This window comes from Pipistrellus hanaki (assembly GCF_964339955.1).
Source record: "Pipistrellus hanaki genome assembly, chromosome: 4".
Classification (NCBI taxonomy): domain Eukaryota; kingdom Metazoa; phylum Chordata; class Mammalia; order Chiroptera; family Vespertilionidae; genus Pipistrellus; species Pipistrellus hanaki.
The window spans coordinates 30,114,205-30,130,063 of record NC_140506.1 but is presented as its reverse complement, the minus strand read 5'-3'; the positions used below and the strand labels follow the sequence as shown (position 1 = coordinate 30,130,063).

The 15,859-nt window shown below is 35.2% G+C and overlaps 1 protein-coding gene across 5 annotated transcripts in view; it reads left to right on the top strand.

Moving 5' to 3' along the window:
- Positions 1–15,859, top strand: part of ADAMTS6 (ADAM metallopeptidase with thrombospondin type 1 motif 6) — a 186,750-nt gene that overhangs the window by 21,308 nt on the left and 149,583 nt on the right. For all 5 annotated transcript variants that reach the window (XR_014794870.1, XR_014794871.1, XM_084882164.1 and 2 more), the window contains exons 5-7: positions 1,232–1,431; positions 1,981–2,064; positions 2,808–2,953. Coding sequence is in view for 3 of the 5 variants with exons in the window: in XM_084882164.1 (XP_084738290.1) it covers positions 1,232–1,431; positions 1,981–2,064; positions 2,808–2,953 (430 nt within the window). In the remaining 2 variants the exon portion in view is untranslated. The remainder of the gene's footprint in view (positions 1–1,231; positions 1,432–1,980; positions 2,065–2,807; positions 2,954–15,859) is intronic.

Sequence of the window (15,859 nt, the reverse complement as noted above, 5' to 3'; positions counted from 1 at the left end):
TTCTTAAAATTTATAACTTCTCCCAAAGTCATATTTAAAAGGAAAGGTTAAAGAAGTTAGAAAGACAAAGTATCACTTTCTGTCAAGTATATAAATTCATCTAATTTTTTTTTCTGACTAAATTTTTCAATAAGTGGAGGTTCAAAAAATTTTCTGTATATAAAGAAATATAAGTGAGATATACAGAGGACCTGTACCTGCTCAAGTTTATTAAGTGAAGATGAATATAAATGAGGCAAGTATTTACAAATGTCATAGCACTCATGGATTTTGTGTGTGCTGAAGAACCAAATGCCTAGAAAACCATGGGTCAACCACTGTCCACATTGAGATGTAGTCATGCTGGAATCATTCCAATGCCCTCTACCTCTAGCTTTTGGAAAAGGAATACTTTGGGTACTCTGTCAGTATAAATAGTTGTAGACTGCAAAATTAAGTGAAAAATTTATGCACAGCTTTTTAGAATTGAGACAGCTGGTGTAGTAGAATTGCTCTAATAAAGATAGTTTAATAAACACATTTTACTTTAAAAATAAATGCTCATCTTAGGAATGGACTTTTGCAACATTAATGTTCTTCATCAGAACTGTCTTAGGCTGTTTAGAAAATTAGTGCTCTAGTTGCTTTTTAAACAGCTTTAAATGTTTTTTTTAAATACCTATTTTAAATTTAAAAGTATTATGATGTAATCACTTACTAGAATAATGTGAAATGATTATTTGAAAATTCTTTTTATTTAGTAGTTCATTAGGCTTATTTTGTTCTTACAAGCAGTTGAATGTTAATAATAAAATATCATTTTTATTAAGTAATTCATTAGATTTACACTGAGTGGCCAGATTATTATGACCATTCCATCAGTACTTCTTTGACACTTCCAAAAATACTAAATATTGAAAACTTCCTAAGCAAATACTCTAAAGGTTTTATTATCATTATTCGCATAACTAATTCATTGTACTAATGGAGTGATCATAGTAATCTGGCTGGTAATAATAATCTGGCCACTTAGTGTACTTTGTTTTCATAAGCAAGTGAATATTTTATTTTTGTATATAATTATTTTGAAAACTTTTAAAGAGTTTAATTTTCTCACTATTACATTTCCCCTCACTTTGAAAAATCTTAATATGTTAGGGAATTTATGAGAAGCATGTCTAAAGGAAAGACCTATAAATAAATAAATGTAATTAATGAGCCTATCTGAGCTAGTTAATTGTTTCTGTTGTAGACCTCATGAATGGCAACCCTTGGTGGCTGAATTCCACTTCTGCTTTTCCTTCTGCACCACCAACTAACGGCACACACAGACAGAAGAGATCCATAAGCACTGAGCGCTATGTGGAGACATTAGTCGTGGCAGACAAAATGATGGAGTCCTATCACGGCCGCAAAGACATTGAACATTACATTTTGAGTGTAATGAATATTGTAAGTTTGATCCCTCTACATAATTTAACAGTTTTGTTGTGTGTGTGTGTGTGTGTGTGTGTGTGTGTGTGTGTGTGGTTTTATTTATTTATTTATTTATTTATTTTTTACTAAGGCCATAGATTTCTATTGGGAAATAAAGATTTTAAGAATTTTTTCATCTAAAATGAAAAAGACTTGATCTACTAATGTTTCAGTTCCATAGAAAATGCATTTAAAGGTGATCTTATTATTTTCAGATAATAGGACTTTTTAATTAGGTCATATTAAATCTTGTTTAAGAGTTTTTCTTTAACTTGCCACATCAGCTCATCCTCTTCATTACTGTGTTGTCATTCATCTTTAGGAGAAAATATCTCTTGAGGTAGTCTTGGACCTTTTACCGAGGCATCTTGAGGGTATTGCTTTAAGTGACATGGGATGAAAGAAAAAATTTTTTAATACCGAGTAGCTAAATTCATGAAAAATTGTTTTGCCACTCTATAAAAATATTAATCACCATATGATTTTTGTCTGACTTTGTGTCTTTTCTTATTTTCTGGAGGTCAGGTTGCCAAACTTTACCGTGATTCCAGCCTAGGAAACGTTGTGAATATTATAGTGGCCCGCCTAATTGTTCTCACAGATGATCAGGTAAGAATGAGTTAGTTTATAAACCTAAAATCTTAACAGATAGGCTATCGAATTATGTATTGTAAAATAACATATTGTATTATTGCTCCTCTTAGGAAGTTCTAGTTGAATATGATTTTTAGCACTAAGCATTTAGCATTTTTTAAAAATAAAATATTTTTTTTGATTTCAGAGAGGAAGGAAGAGGGAGAGAGAGAAAAAAAAAAACATCCACGATGAGAGAGAATCATGGATTGGCTGCCTCCTGCAAGTCTCCCATTGGGGATCAAGCCCACAACCCAGGCATGTGCCCTTGGCCGGAATCGAACCTGGGACCTTCCGGTCCCCAGGCTGACGCTCTATCCACTGAGCCAAACCAGCCAGGGCACATTTAGCAAATTTAAAGTTTCTAAGAATATACCTCTTATGTCATGTTAGAGCTATATATATATGTATATTAGCTGTATGTTTCAGTATAAAAACAAACATTTGCACAACAGACCTTTTAATAGTGATTTTGGTTGATTTTATATGCTGATAATCACACAAATTCACATTATCTTAAAGCTAGAACTAGAAAGAATGTTTGTTTAATAGTACACGAAATTAGCTCTAGGTCAGATATTACAGAGATAAAAATTGGCAAGAGAGTATTCCTAGAAACCACTGCTTCTAATTATAGCCCCACTTTAGTCTTCAAAAGTTTTAACAACTGACCTTAGTAATTTGTTTGGAACATTTCTGGTATGCATGTTGTATTGCAGCCAAACTTGGAGATAAACCACCATGCAGACAAGTCCCTCAATAGCTTCTGTAAATGGCAGAAATCCATTCTCTCCCACCAAAGTGATGGAAACATCATTCCAGAAAATGGGATTCCCCACCACGATAATGCGGTTCTTATGACTAGGTATGGTTTGTTGCAAGTATTTTACCTTTGATTGTTGTCTTTGATATTGTAACTATATTTGGTTCTATCTAAAGCCTCATTTAGGCAATGAATGTAGAGAAAGTAAAATGGTAATTTATTGTTCACCCCGAGAAAGAATATATTGCACTGTTATTGTGTTTGCATCAACTAAGAAAAAGGAAGATTTAGTTGAGGTAGAAATTTAATAAATATCTTACCTTCTACTAAGGTCTGTTCATAGGCTTTAACTGGAAGCATATATACGCTTTGTGAATTGAACATACTAAATGCAATATTTAAAGAAGTCATCATTCTTGGTTATAAAATATATTAATTATTCTTACCTCCAAATGTTAAAAGAGTGGCCATCGGTAGTTACACAGTTTACTTAGATGAATGCTTACTTAATTAAAAATATTTAAATTAAGATATTATATATATATATTGCTTTATTATGCTATATGTTGAATAGCTTGTCTCTTAGGCAAACATTATTTGGTGGTAACCCAATGAATGCATCTATTTCTTACCAGTTTTACAAAACTGTTTTCAGATCCATTTTATTCCTTACTTTCCAACAACTCTGTGAAGTAGATATTGTTATTATTTTTCCCATGTAAGAGATGAGGAAACTGGTTCAAAATACTGAAGTTGCTCAAGATCATTCAGCTAATAAGTGAAAAAACAGGACTGAAACCCTGGGGTTTCTTTTTTGATTATATTATTCTGTCTTGGATTTTTTTATACTCTAGGTATGATTGGCTATACTTAAATCATTTTAAGATAAGTTTATCTTTTTACTTCTAATCAGCATTTAATATTGAAAACAATAAGTAATAACAAAGAACAATAAACGAAGTGGAAGCATTGTTCTATCTTTGCTAAATGCAATAGTCCTTGTTATTTTGATTATTTCTTTTAATGTGTAAGGTGGTATTTAACATACACTTCATCTGGTGTGCACATGGCTCTATGTCAAACTCTGTGGAGGGAGGAGAAAGAATATGGGATTAGAATCTTTAGACCCAGAATCTTGAGTGAATTTAGCTTAAAAATTTTTTTTTTATCTGAGTTGTAAAGTTTCTGAGTTTATTTTTATCAGTTAGACTTACTTTAATTGCCTTCATCTACCTGGCATCGTAAACCAGAAAAATTTGTTTGGACATGCTTGTTGAATAAAAATAAAATTGTACAGTTCTATATTCATATGTGTTGATACACCAGTTTGATAAATTCTGCAATTCCTCAGCATCTTGTGATCTGGAATGATTCCCAGATATATTTGAGAAGTAAAAATATAGAAATTGTGCAAATATAGAAAGCTTTGTATAAAAATATATATGGATATCATTAATGTCAATGAAATTACTAGAGGTAAATGTCTATTACATATGGTTAGGAAAATGACTGCAGATATTTACATTGGCTCCTGTATTTACATTTATAAAGCCCTACCTCATAACAAAGACAATACCCAGTGGCTCTTGATGCTTCACATTTTTATTATTGTACAAGAGGCCTGGTGCACGAAATTCATGCATGGGGGGGGGGGGGTGTCACTCAGCCCAACCTGCACCCTCTCCAATATGGGACCCCATGAGGGATCCTTCTCATCCAAGACTACTGGCTCCCAGCCGCTCACCTGCCTGCCTGCTTGATTGCCCCTAACCGCTTCTGCCTGCCAGCCTGATCAGTCCCTAACTGCTCCTCTGCCATCCTGATCAATGCCTAACTGCTCCCCCCCCCCCCCCCCCCCCCCCCCCCCGTGCTGGTCTGATTGCCCCTAACTGCCCTCTCCTGCTGGCCTGCTCCCTCACAACTGCCCTCTCCTGCTGACCTGGTCTTCCCCAACTGCCCTCCTCTGCTGGCCCAGTCACCCCTAACTGCCCTCCCCTGCAGGCCTGTTCCCCCCAACTGCCCTCCTCTGCTAGCCTGGTCCCCCCCAACTCCCCTCCTCTGCTGGCCTGGTCACCCCAACTGCCTTCCTCTGATGGCCTGGTCACCCCTAACTGCCCACTACTGCCCTCCCCTGCAGGCCATCTTGTGGTGGCCATCTTGTGTCTACATGGGAGCAGCCATCTTTGACCACCTTGGGGTGGCCATCTTGTATCTTAGAGTGATGGTCAATTTGCATATTACTCTTTAATTAGATCCTCAAAATTTATTTATCCTATAAAAGTTGTAGCCTTTGACTAACATTTTCACATTTACCCCAACTCCAACCTTGGGCAACTATCATTCTACTCTCAGTTTCTATGAGGTTTTTTTTTTTTTTTTTTTTTTTTTTTTTTTTTTTTTTTTTTTTTAAGATTCCACATAATAAGTCCCTCAGCCTGGCCTGTGGGGATCGGGCTGAAACCAGCTCTCTGACATCCCCCGCCCTCTGGCTGAGAGACCCCACAGGTGCATGATAGGGGCTGGGGTGGGACTGTGGGAGGCCCCTGAGGACCACCATTCCGCCTCCTGCCGTCTCGCCCAGTCCCAATCAGGGCCAGTCAGGGCCGATCACGGCTGTCTTGCCCAATCCCCATTAGCCGGACCCCAGCAGCAAGCTAACCTAACGGCTGGAGTGTCTGCCCCCTGGTGGTTAGAGTGTGTCATAGCGACTGGTCAAACGGTCATACACTTAGCATATTAGGCTTTTATTATATAGGATGCTGCAATAAACATAGAGGTGCATATATTTTTTCGAATTAGTGTTTTGGGTTTTTTGGAATTGTACCCAGAAGTAGAATTGCTGGGTCATAAGTATACCACATTTTCTTTATCCATCCAGCTGTTGATGGACACTTAGGTTATTTTCATATCTTGGCTGTAGTGAATAAGGCTGCATTGAACTCAGATGTGCAAACATCTCTTCCAGGTAGTAATTTATTGATTTCACTTCCCCCAGATATGTTACTTATAAGTGAGATTGCTAAATCAGATGGCAGTTCTACTTTTAAATTTTTGAGGAAACTCAAAACTGCCAGCAGTTTCATCAGCTGAAGTTAGTGTTGAGAGGTTTCAGGGGTTGGTTCTCCGTGGCCCAAGCTGCGTTGTCTGCAGCAGCAGTCAGAGTTGGTTGGGCCGCCTGGTCTCTTTTCCTCCCCATGGGATATGTGATATGCAGTTGGGGAGGAGATTCCTCTTGGTGCCAGGCCCAGCTTGCAGACACACATGGAGCAGTGGTGGAGCCTGGGACTAGAGTGCCAGTGCCTGCAGTGTGACAGCAGCTCCAGGGGCTGGTGTAGATGTTAACGTGCATTGATGATGGTGTGTGAAATGCGGCATGTATAAAGTGTCTATGGAGACAGAGTCTGATGCATGGACTGTATGTATACACTTAAAATGTTACGCTTGATACAAAACCTTTAGATTATCCTTTGTATTGAGAAACTAAATAGCTATTTAGGAATAAAAATTTGTTATTTGGCAGATTATTTTAATTTATATTTCCACATGAATTCAGGAAATATCCTCCACAAATTTAAAGTTAAGCCAATTTTAAAATTTATTTTTGTGCAAAAATATTAAAGAAATCCATTTATAGTCTGAAAATCAGTAGGAATTTAGTAACATAAAGTGTACTTGCACCAATGTTGAGCAATTAACATGAAAACACTAATGCATACATTTCCTGGCTTTGTCTACTACCTAGCATTGAAATGTCTTTTATTTTTATGATACTAATATATAATAGTATATATTTCAGATAGGAATTATAACCTAAATTCTTTTTTTTTCTAATAGCTTTATTGAGATAAAACTCACAGGCCATACAAATTACCCAAGTAAAAGTGCACTATTCAACGGAAACTAGTGTTTTCACAGAGTTGTGCACCCATCAACATAATTAATTTTAGAACATTTTCATCATGCCCAAAGGAAGTCACCCCATTCCCTTCCTCTTCCCCATCCTAGCTCCAGTTTTAGGCAATCACAAACTTACTTTTTATCTCTATGTATTTGCCTAATCTAGACTTAAGAATGGAATTATATATTATGCAGACTTTTGTGACTGGCTTCTTTGCATAGTGTTTTCAAGGTTCATTCAGGTTGTAGCATATACCAGAACTTCATTCCTGTTTATTAGCCTAAATTATTGGAAATTCAAGACCCAAATCTTTAAGAAATTTATATGTTAATAGGATACTCTGCAATAATTATATATTTCCCTTTCAATTTTTCATTAATAAAATATATAGGACTTATAGCTACATCTCAAAATACAGAAGCAAAAATTGCACACCAACTTACATAATTCAGTCATTTAATTAAAATGAGCATATTTATCCTCTTAAGAGATCATGACTATTTGCTTTGATGCTGCTGGAATTTAAAGGGATTATACTTTCCAAGGTGAACTAATGTTTTAAGGTGGGAGATTAAAAATAGCTATAAAAAATGGTTTCTTTCTAAAACTTGGCCTGTAATGTGTAGATTTAAACAAGTTTTCTTACTTAAGAAAAAAGTATCAGAATTATATATTGGCTTCATGATTACATATTAAAACAAAGGAAAGGTAAATTAAATGTGGTACATTGATATTTATTTGGTATTCATTTATGGTTTTTTTTTTTTTTTTTTTTTTTAATCCTTAAGGAAATGCCAGTTAAAAATTTTATGAGCTATTACTAAGCTTTTAAGAAGATGCTAGGTTTACAGGCCACCGAGGAATCTTGAATTCAGATTGTGGGTGAATTCACTTTGGTATTTGGACATTGTGGAACATTTATTATTCTCTTACCACTCTGGCTCTGTCATTCTTATCCATTCCCCTCACCCTTATTCCTTTTTTGGTTTCTTTTTGCTTGGTCACTGGCTCCATCTAGATGCGTTTATCTAGATGTTTCCATTCTAATCTATGATCATGACAGACTTGGGCGGCCATAATTTCTTGTCCTATCTAGGATACTTTTAAGAGTGAAAGAGAGTACCATGGATATGATATCTATACAACAGGCACAAACTAGGACCAGGTAAAATAGGATTATGATCATCTCAGATATTATCTATGTTAGCTTGTTAAACTTTAATGACAAATGGGAGTAAGAAGATACTTTAGTGCCTAAAGTTGAGTAAATACCTGGGATTTAGTAACTATCTTTGTGCACACCTTAAAATTGTGCTTTGTTTCTAACAGCCTCATTAAATAGTAAAATCAAAGAAGGACATATTGTAATAAACACTTAACTTGGAGGAATAAATTTAGTGTTTATAATGGTTTTATGAGTGTATTTATGCAGTTGCTTAATATATGTCAAATATGTAATTGCTTTACATATAGTTGATCCTTTTAACCTCATTAGAGGCCCAGAGCACGGATTCATGCACCGGTGGGGTCCCTTGGCCTGGACTGTGGGGATTGGGCTGAAACTGGCTCTCCGACATCCCCTGAGGGGTCCCGGATTGGGAGAGGGTGCAGGCTAGGCCGGGGGACCTCACTGATGCATGATAGGGGCCAGGGAGGGACCGCAGGAGGTCTCCAGGGTGGGTCTGTGCCTGGGTGGTCTCACCCAGTACCCATCACCCGGACTCTAGCAGCAGACAGGATTGGAATACATAAACTATTATGTAAACTTTTGATTATTGAAACAGAATTATGCACTTTCTGTTAAATGTCTTAACAGCTTTCTATCTGATTCGTTTAAACAAACATGCCCAATTTAATGATTTATCTTGTTCTGTTACTTAATTCTGATTAGTTATTCAGTAGTATGGCAGTAAATGATGTTTTATACACAGTAAATTTATTTTAAATTTCATATTCACTTTATTTTTCTTTTTTCCCCATTGGCAGTTCCTCACATCTTCAATTTTTTCTTTAGTATTTTAGTTAGGAAGAAGGCTTTGATTTCCTCCTTTTCGTGGCCAGATAGTAAATATGTAAAATGGGTTGCTAAATCGTTTCCAGAAATAAAGTAAGCATGCTGTATACCTGACTTGGGTGCAGCATGTACAATACATGAAGGGGCCATGTTGGTGCTTAGTGGGCGAGTACTCCTTGAAGGCCTTTCAGTCTGCTCGGCTTTTCTCCTTTGGCATGTGAGTACTTTCAATTTTCCACAAAGTTGGAGAAGAAAAGTGATTATATTCCTGAGTCTGAATGTTTATTAAATGAAGGGTGACTAAAAATAGCAACACTTCCTTAGTGTGTGAGACGAGGCAGCAGTTGAAACTACGTTCAAATCATGGTTTTTGAGTTTTTTTGAAGTGAACCTGTTCTCTGACTTCTCCTTTTTCATAAACAGTGCCTTTTAGGAAGAGAAGTTTGTAATGAAACCTTTTGCGTTAACTTAATTGTGGTTGGAAGGTTGGTCAGATATGTTTTCTTACTTTCTAAATTTACCCTTTTCTTTCTAGAAGTATAGCTTTAAATTAAGGAAAAAATTTTTTTTATTCAAATATTGTTTTGAGTCATACTGGCATTTTGACTTATATTTGTATTTATCAGAATTTGGTTACCTATCTATTGTTATTTTAAACTTTGAGTTTTGTTTGCATCCAAGAAAAATATTTGTGCTGTCAGTAAGCTCTTCTTTCCACCACTATTGTGTTTGTGCTTTTTGTAAGCCAGTTCTTTCTGCCACATTGTAATCAGTCCCATTTATAGAGGAAACTAAAACGGCTCTTTCCTTTTGGACTGAGGTTTTTTGTTTTTGTGTTGTCTTTTTGTAACAATTTTATGTAGATACAATCCACAGACCATCAGTCCATCCATTTAAAGCACACAATTCAGTGATTTTTAGTACATTTGGAGTTGTGCAGCCATCACCAAAATGCATTGATTGAATTGTATCCATATCTACAAATCTTTATTTGTTTTTGTTATTCTTCCCTCCCTCCTCTACAAACTTCATTTTTACGCTTTTAATGGTTATTTTTTAAATATATTTTTATTGTTGATAGTATTTATGATATCTCCCATTCCCCACCCTTCTTTTACCCGCTCCTCCCAGCCCCTAGGTACTCCCTACCCTATTGTCCTTGTTAATGTTTATTCTTAACATTTTATTAAGGATATTTAAAAAGTAAAGTTAATCAGTATCATACTTTCCTGAACAAATCAAACACATTAAAACCTGTATTACTACTCCTCTTGACTTCTTTGGTATTGTGTTCTGTATTTTATTTCTAATTCTTCTTAACGTCACAAACTAGACACCACTACCACCACCACCATCACACCATCTCTACTGCTGCTATCATTATCATTGCAATTTTTATATAAACAGCAGCTGTTTTTATTTATTTACATATACACCAATTTTTTTCATTGTATTTTTTGCATATCATCTTTCTTTTTTTTCTAAAGAACATTTTTTAGAAGTTTCTTTAATAGAAAGTCTTTAGTAATCTTTATTGTTGACCTAGCAATATCTTTCCCCTCCACATAGTTTTTGAAAGATAGTTTTGCTTGGTTCTCAACTGTAGGTTGATATTGCTTTCTCTCAACATTTTGAAAATAATATTTTATTCCCTTTGGCTCTTGTTGCTGTTAAGATGTGTGAAGTTAGTGTGATTGTCATTTCTGTGATTTATCTTTCTAGCTGTTTTCAAGTTCTCTGTGTCTGCCATTCTGAATTTCTCTTTTTAAATATATTTTATTGATTTTTAACAGAGAGAAAGGGAGAGAGATAGAGAGTTAGAAACGTCGATGAAAGAGAAACATCGACCAGTTGCCTCTTGCATACCCCTTACCGGGGATGTGCCCGCAACCAAGGTACATGCCCCTGACCGGAATCAAACCTGGGACCTTTCAGTCCACAGACCGACGCTCTACCACTGAGCCAAACCGGTTTCGGCCTGAATTTCTCTTAAGGATTGTGTTTGTTAGATTTATCCTGCTTAGTATAGAATGTTTCTTTTATATTTGTGGATTAATATCTGTCATCATTGTGGAAGTTTCTCAGGCATTAGATTTTCAAACATAGGCTCTCTTGAACTCTTTTTATTCTTTCCTGGATTTCTTTAGATGTTTTATTTGACCTTACTTAGCCTCATGTCCTTATCTTTCTCCCCCCCCCCCCCCAATTAATAATCTTCATTTACTTGTCACTCTGTGTTGAAGTCTGAGTAATTTTTTCATATATACAAATTCTAATTCTCTCTTCTGTTGTGAATAATCTGCCATTTAACTCATTCACTGAGATTTTGTTTTAAAATTATACATTTTTAGATGGTCTATTTTTTTTTCTCAATTGTCCCTAACTTTTTAAATATATATAAATATATTTTTATTGATTTCAGAGAGGAAGGGAGATGAGAGAGATAGAAACATCAATGATGAGAGAGAATCATTGAATGCCTTCTGCATTCCCCCTACTGGGGTTTGAGCTTACAGCCTGGGTATGTGCCCTTGACTGGAATTGAACCTGGGACCCTTCAGTCTGCAGGCCAGTGCTCTATCCCAGTGTTTTTCAACCTTTTTTGGGCAAAGGCACACTTATTTCATGAAAAAAATCACGAGGCACACCACCATTAGAAAATGTTAAAAAATTTAACTCTGTGCCTATATTGACTATATATAAAGTAATTCTCTTGAATAGGAATCAAATAAACACAAAGAAAGTATTTTATAATTACTTTATTATGAAATATTAAGTAAACAAAATAGTGAAAAATTATAAAATTCTTGTCTTGTCTGCACCTACGGCACACCAGGCAACATCTCGCGGCACACTGGTGTGCCGCGGAACAGCGGTTGAAAAACGCTGCTCTATCCACTCAGCCAAACCAGTCGGGGCTCCGTCTGTTTTTGATATATCTTTTTCTTTGCTTTTAAAATATTTTATTTCATTTTTTGTTTATTTTAACATTTTACATCTACTTTGATTTTCTTCATGTGTCTGTTTGTCCTAATTGAACTTCTGTAGTAAAGTTGCCTTTCTTCTGTTAGGTATGTTTATTTTTTATTTAATTATCAGATGGTGTTTTTGGAAGATGTAAATAATGAATTAATCTGGTTAGAGACAGACTTTAGTTTGATTTGTTTTTCATAGTTCAGCATTTAGTATATATCTGTTGATTGAATTATTATACTAGACTCCTGGTATATTGGAGGCAAAAGGAAATTACAATTGTTTGATGAAGTAATAAGATTATCCTAAAACACCAGTAAAATAACAATCTTCAATGACCACTAAACTTGTGAAATGTGTATCTTCGTTGGTTCTATATTAATTTTTTCCTATACTGTGCAAGAAAAGGAAATTTCTTTATTGTAAAATGACTTTTACCTTATGACATCAAATTACAAATGCAAGTTTTTGTGGGAGTGGACATGGAAGATATTAGATGAAAATATTCTTTAGAGATAAAGAGGAATGCAACTTTATATAATGTAACTGGTCAACTAGGAGTGATAAATAATATTGCTTATTTTAAATATTGACCTTCTTTTACAAATGGATGTTTATAGATAATAGTCCAAGAAGTTTATTAAAAATAATTCCTGCAGTGCTTGCTATTGGAAATGTTTCTGGAAAACCTGAGTAATACATTGCCTTACTGAAGAAAATTGCCTGGGAAAATCGTGACTGACAGCTTATGTTAAGGTTTGCAATCTTGCATAGGTATCATGCCAAGTTTTCATTTATTCACTTTCCTGAGAGCACAGAGAGACTTAGGCCTACCACAGAGTTCCTTTAGAAAAACCATTGTCATACTAGAGGATGTCCCACTGAGCTGCCTATAGTTGTTGTCACTGATTCTTTAAGAGGCTATGGAGACCTATTGTTAGATTTTATAAGGTCATTTTGAGATGTTACAAATTGATCAAAAAGACAAATTCTTCCTTTGGTGCTACAGAGAAGTAAATGCAGTTTCACAAACTTTGATTTTTTTATGTGTAGGTTAAGGCTGTTCATTAGAACACTACTAAGCAAGTTTTAAAGTTTTACTAATATTTGATATTCATAAAATTAAGCAATAAATAGAGTGATGAGATACATGTGATTAGGAAATTATAAACTAATCTTAAACATTTTCAGCTGCAAAGAGTGAGATTTTTCAGAAAAATACTTTATCAGTATTATTTAAATTAATCATGGTCTTCAGTGACTTCACTTGTTGGTTTTAGTTTCATTTAATTTATTTTGTTATCTAATATATATATATTTTGCATGAATAATTTTTTGGTTTGTTTTGGACCTATAATATTCCAATCACTGAAATATCATATAACTCAAATATATGTCTTCTGTTCTCTTATTGCTAAAGTAGGTCTATACAGTATACTCTCTTTTCCAAATTTATTTGTGTAGGGATATATTATTATTGATATGTGTCTGCAAAAGTGTAACATGTAAATAACTTGCAACATACTGTCAAAGAAAAAGTAATGATTATTGCCTCAAAATATTTATAGAGCATTGCTTTATGATATATAGTCATAAAGCACACACACACACATGTGTACATGCTTGCACAGAAAAAGTACTTATATATGACTTTACAAGCTTAATCCACTTTTCCAAGTGCTAACTTTATTAATAGGTGAGACTTTATTTTGGTGTTTGTCATTCTAATATCACAGTTTAACTTCTTGTTTTTTAAAAGCTTTTAGTATTTGATATTCCTGTTTTCACTTTAAAAATATATATTCTTTCAGTATATATCACATCTTGATCATTTCCTTGTTTTTATAATTTCCCTGTGTTTATTTGGGCAAATTACTTGTTTGTGCTTAATTTTCCTCATGTTTAAAATGGGGATTATCATAATGAGCTACCTCATAGAGTGATTGTGAAGAGTAATAATTTCTGGAAGTATCTTAGAATGCCCTTGAGAAGGCTTAAAGAGATGGGATCCAGTACTCTATACGAGGCAGTGTCCTTGGACAGGAGCCTGGAGAATTAATTCGTAGTAGTAGGAGGGAAGGCTGAGTCCATGCATCAGAATATAGTGGTTAGATTTGGTGTGGGAGCATCTGGAAGTTTTCTTCTAATTGGCTCTACTTCCTCACTGAAGTAAGAATCAAGCACTGGGAGTAAATAAGGAGGAGGAGGTAAATTGAAGATTGAGGAGAGGAAAAGTGTGAGATAATCATTGATGAGTATAAGAGAATGGCTAGTGAAGTGTGGTGGCATTGTTGGGAATTGCTAAGGGCTTACTTGAGGTTACTTGTGGCAATTAAAGTGTAGTCAGTCAACATGGTTATGTTCTTTTTTTTTTTTTTTCTTCAGTCACATTTAACTGGTTGGGTGCAGGTGTAGGGTAGGTGTAGATTGGGATTTTCCCTGAATTAGGATTTTTGCATGTGGGTACATTGGAGGGAGAGAGGGGAAAGGGACATAGAGGGTACATGCAACAGGGTGATGTTAATGTTGACTATGGCATCTAAGCCAGGTAGTAAAGAGGGAAATAATTACATGAAGGTGGGGAGGATCAGTGAAAAGTGGTAAGAAACTGAGAAGACAGGAGATCTGGTCAGAGAGTTGAATGCTTGAAATGAGTAGTGACAAGGTCTCAGTTATGATCACGGGAATAGGTGGCTGAGACAGAGGGAGGACAAGACAACTGTAATTTAGGATGTTAAGTAAATGAGAGGCCAGGGTATTGGGATGATATTGAAATCACTGAGAGTCTGACAAGTGATATTTGGAGACAGAGAAAGGGAGGGAGGCAGGAAGGGATGGAAAATGAAGAAAGAGGTGGAGAGGAAAGAATGCTGGGAAGTGACCTGGGGACAAATCATTTTGTTAAATACTGCAGTGATTACAGAAAAGTGTAAGATGTAAGGATCGAGGCAATGAATTTTTTATTAAAAAATACCTGAAGAAAAGTGAAGAACTGAGGTTGTCTTCGAGAAGAATATAATAAGGGTTGATTTAAAAATTTTAAGTACCCAAGTGTTGTTTGAGTGTAGGAAGCTGAGCAGTTATTTTCTATTTTTTTCTAAAGGTTGGAATATGTGTTCATGCCTGATTAATTCTGCTCTAATGCACAGACATGATATCTTTAAGAAATCAGAAAAATAGCATGTATTTTTTCTTTTTTTTTTATATATCTAGAGGAGATCTTAAGCAAGTTGCTGTTCAATATTTCTTCCATCAGAAGAAAATAAAGTTCCTATGAGAGAGTAGATGAAAGATTAAGATTTTCCTATGAAAGAATATATTATTCTATTCTTTATGTTTGAGCATATTAGAAGTTATCTAATGAATTAATTGGTAAAGACTGTGGATTATGGTAGAGAGGAGTTAAAAAGTGCTGTTTTTGAAGCACCTTCCAAAAGAATTGGAGAGTTCTTATTGAGTGGAGAACTTGCTGACACTGATAGAGACTGTTCCTTCACTTTCCAAAGAAAGGGGGAGGGGCAAAATGGTTATAGAGTTCTAGTTTACTTTCTTGCAATAACTAGTTTACCTTATTATTTTTTTTTGTCTCTATAAATTGTCTGAAGGGGAATAAATAATCAGGCTAAACTCCCTTGGCATATTACCTTAATTGCATTTATTTATTTTTTAAGCGCTGGAGTGCCATTCCAGTGATTAAGCAAGTGCACTGGTGGCCTTTGGTGGGCTAATGTGACAAGTATGTGGCTTGAAGCCAGTGAACTGTCTGCATGTTTCCAACCATACTTAGTTGTTTTCTGATATACAGCAGTCATAATTAACGCGCCTGCTGTACTGTTATGATTGTGTCTATTGTGATAGTACAACTCGTTGTTTCAGTGTCTGAATGTAAACCGTGCCGTTTCTTTGTACCATTAGTGGGAAGAGTTTGTTTTTGGTATATCTTTTTAATGTTGCAAAAGGGACCAAGGATTTACAGTAGAAACTACAGAAGCTTTAAAATATTAACAGCCCATTAAGTGCAGGATATGGTTCATGAGGTTTAATGGGAAGTTGTTAAAAGGAGATGGAACTATTCCAGTGGTTGGGGAGGGGTGGTTAGTGGCAAAGAACAGGGCAAAGAATA